At 38.9% G+C, this 6884-nt stretch overlaps 1 protein-coding gene across 1 annotated transcript; it reads left to right on the forward strand.

Moving 5' to 3' along the window:
- Positions 1-5540: 5540 nt before the first annotated feature.
- LOC136068702 (uncharacterized) lies at positions 5541-6457 on the forward strand. Its single transcript, XM_065776200.1, has 2 exons — positions 5541-5949; positions 5991-6457. The coding sequence occupies exons 1-2, from the start codon at positions 5541-5543 to the stop codon at positions 6455-6457; spliced, it is 876 nt and encodes a 291-aa protein (XP_065632272.1).
- The last annotated feature ends 427 nt before the right edge of the window (positions 6458-6884 follow it).

Genomic DNA, 6884 nt, shown 5'->3' on the forward strand with positions numbered 1-6884 from the left:
CCTTTATGGCAAATTGCAATGAAAAAGGAACTTGAAGCATTTTCTAAAAATTTTTCTTTGGATTTGTGGGGACCCCCCCCCCCCCCCCGGGAAATCTGTGGTTGGTTGTAAGTGGATCTACAAGATTAAGACCCGCTCTGATGGGTCCATTAAGCGTTACAAAGCTCGTCTTGTTGCAAAAGGTTTTACATAGGAGTATGTGATTGATTATGAAGAGACCTTTGCTCTGGTTGCTTGTATCTCATTTGTTAACATACCATGTTAACTCTTAGCATTGATACACCATGTTGAATATGCAAATATGGATGCGGAAGCAAAAGCATAAAATGTAGAACACAATAACACATGAGGGTTACGTGATTCAATTTAACGGCCTACATCTACAGAGGAAACCCTAAAGGGCTACATCAATAATATATTAAAGTGTAGTACAAATCCTGTGTTATAATGAACCATAATATGTGTATATATAGTAGACTAAATCCTAAACTAATAGACTTCTAGTACAAGTAGGAGACTTGGCTTGCACACAAAGTAGAATTAGGCTTGGGCTTATGCTAACAGACTAATATATCTCTAACACCCCCTCTCAAATTCAAGATGGAAGCTTGATGAAATCTTAAGATTTGATAAGGTTGAGAAGATCCCTTGAATGAAGTTTGGCTGTGTGACGGTAGTTTGAGGAAGGCAATGGTCTTGCAAAGTTGATGCAACTTCTAACAGTGGCATGAATATATCGGAGGGTTTTGACGGCAACAGTAGGAAGCCAAAGAAGATGAACGCAGTGAAGAAACACCGAGGAAGACAAAGATTGCTCTTAATACACCGTAAGGACAGAAAAGTATGGCCACAAGAAGGTGGCTCTGATACCATGTTAGAAATACTGAATAATTGTATTGTATTTCTCCCTGAAAGAATATACACGAGTGCCTTTATATAGGAGGCATATGAGTGCAATACAAGTAAGAGTGTAGTAAAAAAATGTGTGCTATACAAATAATCTAGTTAGGCCTAAAGCTCACAACACTGTACACGTTAACATGTTTGATCCGAATTATAACCCGATCTGAAATAATGTTGTTACAGTTTTTAATGGGAGATTTTCTGGAAAAAAAAATGGCCTCTTTTTGTAGCCCATTGTGAATCCTGTGCGCAAGATATAAAAACTGTTACTTTTGGATATTAGGGTTTTGACGTTGTTTTTGAGAGAAAAAAAAAAGAATAGTGAAATCCTTGTAACTCCATGAATGTAGATAAATTGTCAAACCACGTAAATACTGTCTTGTGTATGATTTTTTTTTTAGTATATTTTTCTCTATTTTTACATCTTACATATATGAAAATTTCGTACATATTCCCAACCACATGGTTTTCCAATTCCACCACTAATGAAAGAAACTCACTTCATAAGAAGGACACAGAGAATATTACAGAAACTTTGATGATAACCATTGATCATTTATGAGTCTTTTGAGAGTAGACGCACCCCACAAACCGCATGATGCTCAAGCCACTAAAACGTTGTCCACACACCATGCTTTCATTTATCAACACAGTTTCTAGTAAACCATCATAGTGTCAACCATCATCAGAAATTGTTGTTATTCGCTACGACCAACATCTGTCTCACGTCCTATCAAAAAAAAAAAATCTGTCTTAAGCGATTCTAGAATGACTATGTTATTCATTCAATACTTTACAAATTTAAGGTTTTTCATGATAAATTTGAGGCGGCTTTAGAGATATTACGACCCAATAGCTTAAATCTATTGGAAGCCCATGTACTTGAAGAGTAAGGACACTAACCCTACGTTAGTTTAGGACCAAACGTTTTCTAATATATATAAAGCCTATATTAGGCTCATTGTAAACATAGTAAAAATATACTTAGAACTTTCATTTGTGGATGTAGGTAGTTAGACCAAACTTCATTAAAATTTTGCTTCTGCTTTTTTACTTTCTTCAAATCACTCTCCAATTTAAAATTTTACCTTTTGTGAATCTTCTTTTTTATAATCTTCAAATTCCCGTCAATGTTTAAGTTTCACGTAAAACCAAACTAATTGGTATTATTATCTCTTTCAAGTTTCAACTAATGGTAAGGCACCACGTACATGTAACTCTTCTTTGCTAATTTTATATAAGTATAATAAAACTAGGGTGTAATTCTATTTGAATCGGTTTGATTGTAAGAAATATTTGAATCGAACTTATTGGGGATTTTAGAAATACTGGACATAAGATCAAGGTGTAAAAATTAAGTACAATTTATGTTAGACTTTCCAAACGCTTGATTATGAATATAGTACAAATAAAATTACCTTTTCTAAGAGTGATCAAATTCAGTACAACTAAATATTTGAGTTTAATTGAAGAGCCTGACATACTGTATCCAATAAATTGTACGTACAATTTTCTCAAAATTAACAATTATTAATATATAAAAATATGAGTAGGAGTTGAGATGGAAGTGGGAGGGATTATTGATATTGGAGTAAAAAAGAAAATTTGATTAAGGCATTGAGATAAAGTTTGCAAATTATGTGAACTAATTCATATGGGCGAAATGATCGATTTAAAAGATAAGCTCAAACTCTGACGGGGTTTGCATTTCACATTTTATAGACATTGAAGAAGATGAATTTTCAATTTCTACCATTAAATTAGAAAAGACAAAAGATTAAAAGTTTATTTTTTTTTTATTTTTTTATTATAGGATTCTGTTAACAAATGTACATTGGTTAAGATGCATTTAATTCTTTATTAAATAATTTTTAATGCATTTAAAAAAAAAAAAAAAGTCAAACTATACACATGTATCTATTAAAACACATACAATCATAATTAATTTTTGCGTGTAGGACAATAAATATTTAACATGTGTATTTTATGTTTTGAAAAGTATGCATGTGTAAGCCAAATGAGTAATGCACAAATTATTTTACAACATTTTTACAAAATGTTAGTGTGGCTAACCTCTTATTAGTTTCCATCTAAACCTATCATTAATATCACATTTTCACTTACTAATAATTACTCACCACATTAACAGTTTGTAAAAAATTTTGTAAAATAATTTGTATCTCTGCATTATTCAAGCCAAATTATTGCATCATGTGCATTGACCTTTGACACAGTCAAATACACACTCAAATTTACAATACGCATTAGTGATATATTGTGATTGGTACACTTAAATTCTTTTTTTTTTTTTTGGGTAAATACCCATGATAGTTGGGGGTGGCTCCACTTGAAGCCCAGGGGTTCAACTGAACCGCTAAACTGTCGAAAAAATATATATTATATATAAATTTTTTTTTAACCACTAAAATAAAATTTTGAACACACTAACCCTTTTTTTTTTTAAAGTCCAATTGAAATAAGCTTGAATATGATCCTTTCAACAATATCTTGACATTTTTAAACACACAAAAAAGCCAAATAACAACTAATTTGATCTAAAATATGGAAAAAAAGCCCAACAACAAAAGTATAAAGTTGTTAATCTTAATTCTTAAACTTTAGTAAAAGCTCATTTAGATCTTAACAAATTTGAAATAAATTAATTAAATGGGAGATCAATGGATGAATGATTGTTTGATTGTGTACATTGAAAGAGACGTAGCTCATAAAATTAATAATGAATATATCATGCCAAGATTTCAAAATATGAAATCTCATAGAAGGCAATTATAAAACTTCATGTATTTGGGTTTTTTTTTAATCATTTTTTAAATATCGATACATTCAAGTTATTTTTTGTTTAAATTTTATATAATTTATGCTTTTTATTAAACTCCTAAAACATAATCTTGGAGCCGCCACAGGTGATAATCCTACGTATAAATATTGTTGTGGGGCCTGTTAGTTAAAAAGGTACAGCAATCCTCAGAAATGGGCTCGGGGCCCAAAGACCCAATCCGAGAACATGTAGTAATCCGAGGACAACCTAAAAAGTTTTATTCTCATCAAATGGGTGGTATGAAAGAAACGAGTAGATATTATATACAGCGGCATAACACACGTCCGAGGACAACAAAGTCCGAGGTCAAGGTAACCTTCATGTTAGCGGAAAGACCCCACCAAGTTGTATTTGAACTGGAAATTGGATATAACTTAGGAGGCGTCGGGGAAGGTAGCAAATATCTTTTGAGGTCATCACCTCCACATTAAATGCTTTCCAGCTAACAGTCTGGCCGCATTAATGTGGAGGTGATACCTGAACAGTAACTAAGCAGCTTTATGGCCACTAAGCTGAAGGTTCCGGTAGGTACTGGATGGGACAGAAAGGAGCTCCCTGGATAAGAACTACACGTGTACGATGGAAACAGGGGGAGAACGGAGTATATAACATAGGAATGAAGAAAACAGGAAGGGGGGGACAAAAAAAAGAAAAAAGAAAAGGAGAAAAAGAAAAAGAAAGAGAGAGACCAATTGAAAGAGAGCCGAGGATAATTTTCCTCAGAGAGCGAACCGAAAGTATCCCTTATTGATTGATGAGTAGAACCCTTCCTGAAAAACAGTACTAGTTCTTGGACCCATACTCTAAAAATGTATTGTTTGGGCTTATTGGGCTGAAAACCCATCACTCAGGGTCAATCCAAACTGGGTCCCTACAATTGGCGCCGTCTGTGGGAAGAATTTGATCTGTTAAGAAGGAAGGGCAGGTGTGATACTCACGATGGAAGAGGGAGTACCGCAGCAACCATTAGCGGGCCCGCAACAGGCAAACGCTAATCAACAACAAGCAGAGTCTAGGGGCTCTCAGCACGGCGATCCGTTGATAGGCCACGAACAAGGGGAGGATCATGAGGGAAGTACCCGTACAACCCATACAGATAGAAGCCGCTCCCGGGGAAAGGCCATGTTTCCCCTGTAAAGAGTGGAGGAAATTTGCAGCATGAGATCAACAAGTTGAAGAGGGAGTTGCAATATGAACGACGAAGGCGTAAGGCTCATAACTCTAAGCACTCTTCTGAGGAGTCGGATGAGCCAGTTACAGGCAGAGGTCGAGAACTCCCCCCAGTGAGTCTTTTTCGTGCGAGGAAGAACACCACCGTAGGCGAAGAAGTAAAAGTCCGACTCGCCAGGGTCAGGGAATGATGCCTTGAACAAGGCTTTGAATCAGGTCTCTAAGTCGCCTTTCACACGACATATTGAAGACGCTAGTCTCCCTCGACGATTCCACCAGCCTGTGTTCACCATTTATAATGGTCGAACAGACCCAGTGGAAGCATGTTAGTCACTACAGCCAGAGAATGGCTATTCATGCCAAGGACGAAGCCTTGATGTGTAAGGTTTCCGTCTAGCCTGGGCCCGGTGGCAATGAGATGGTTTAATGGCTTGAGAACTAATACTATTGACTCTTTTGAGAAGCTCACTCAGGCCTTTGGCGCTCGCTTTATTACCTGTAGAAGGGTTGTTCAACCCTTGGGGTCGCTACTATCCATGTCTATGCGAGAAGGGGAAACCCTAAAAGCCTACTCAGACAGATACTGGGAGATGTTCAACGAGGTGGATGGGCTCACGATGACGTGGCCATGAATACTTTTAAGGAGGGTCTTCCAACTGAGCACGGTCTGAGGAAGTCCCTGACTGGCAAGCCTGTTACTAGTGTGCGTCAGCTTATGGATCGGATAGATAAATATAGGAGAGTAGAGGAAGATCAGATGCAAGGCAGAGGAAAGTCTAAAGCGGTAACTCAAGAGAGGAGGGATTTCAGGCCGGACCGGTACAACAACAACCGACCTAGGAGGGACTTTGGGGGGCAGTCGGGGCCTGCCAACTCCCAGGTGGTTAGTGCCGTGTTCCGAGAACCAGTACAGCGGGTTCTGGAGAAGATAAAGAACGAGCCGTTCTTTAGGTGGCCAACAAGATGGCGGGGGATCCTGCGAAGCGTAATCGGAATCTTTACTGTCAATACATCAGGACCACGGACATACCACGAAGGTTGTAACAACCTGTGGGATCACTTAGAGCAATTAGTGCAGGAAGGAAAGTTGACCCAACTTCTGTATCAATCCGGCGGCCGAAGAGGCCACGTAGGCTCGGCGTTTCAAGGAGACGCCTAAGGGGACCTCCTTTGGGTACGATAAACGTCATATTCGCTGCCCGGGGAGGACTGGGTCTTGCCCTTCCAGGGTATGTCTGTATCTCAGTGCTCGGAGGAGGACTCCAACTCAAGGCCGAAGAGGGCCAGACCGGGCGCCTCGGTGGTTTAGGCTTCTCAGAAGAGGATAAGAGAGGAACCATACAACCGCATGATGATGCTTTGGTGGTTATGATTAGGATCGGAGGGTATGACGTTAAGAGAGTGATGGTGGATGATGGAAGTGCCGCCGAGGTAATGTACCCTGATTTATTCAAGGGGCTGAATTTGAAACCCGAAGACCTGACAACATATAGTTCCCGCTGGTGGGCTTCGAAGGCAAATCGGTCACCCCGTTGGGATGGTTAGATTACCCGTGCAGACTGGGTCAGATATGGTGGAGGTGGATTTTATTGTGGTGGATGCCTTTTCTCCGTATACGGCGATTTGGGAAGACCATGGTTGCATGCTTTGGGGGCCGTTTCTTCCACTCTTCATCAGAAGGTGAAGTATCCCTCGGGGGCAAGGTTTCAGAGATTTTGGGAAACCAGAATATGGCTAGGCAGTGTATGATAATGGCATTCAACATCGGCCAGAGACAAGTACTTCGGCTGTAGCCGAGAGCGATTTATAGCAATCAAGGGTTCAGAGAGCCCAGTTTGGCGCGTCCCCAGAGGAGATGAAGTGTGAAGATTGGAAAGGGTGAATGTTGGTGATGTCCAGAGAAGTATTTCAAAGTTGGGGCCCAGCTGCCCCTGTTAGAGAAAGAGCAGTTGATCGGGTTCTTAGAAAGAAC

This window comes from Quercus suber, unplaced genomic scaffold (genome assembly GCF_002906115.3).
Source record: "Quercus suber isolate HL8 unplaced genomic scaffold, Cork oak 2.0 scaffold_130, whole genome shotgun sequence".
Taxonomy (NCBI): domain Eukaryota; kingdom Viridiplantae; phylum Streptophyta; class Magnoliopsida; order Fagales; family Fagaceae; genus Quercus; species Quercus suber.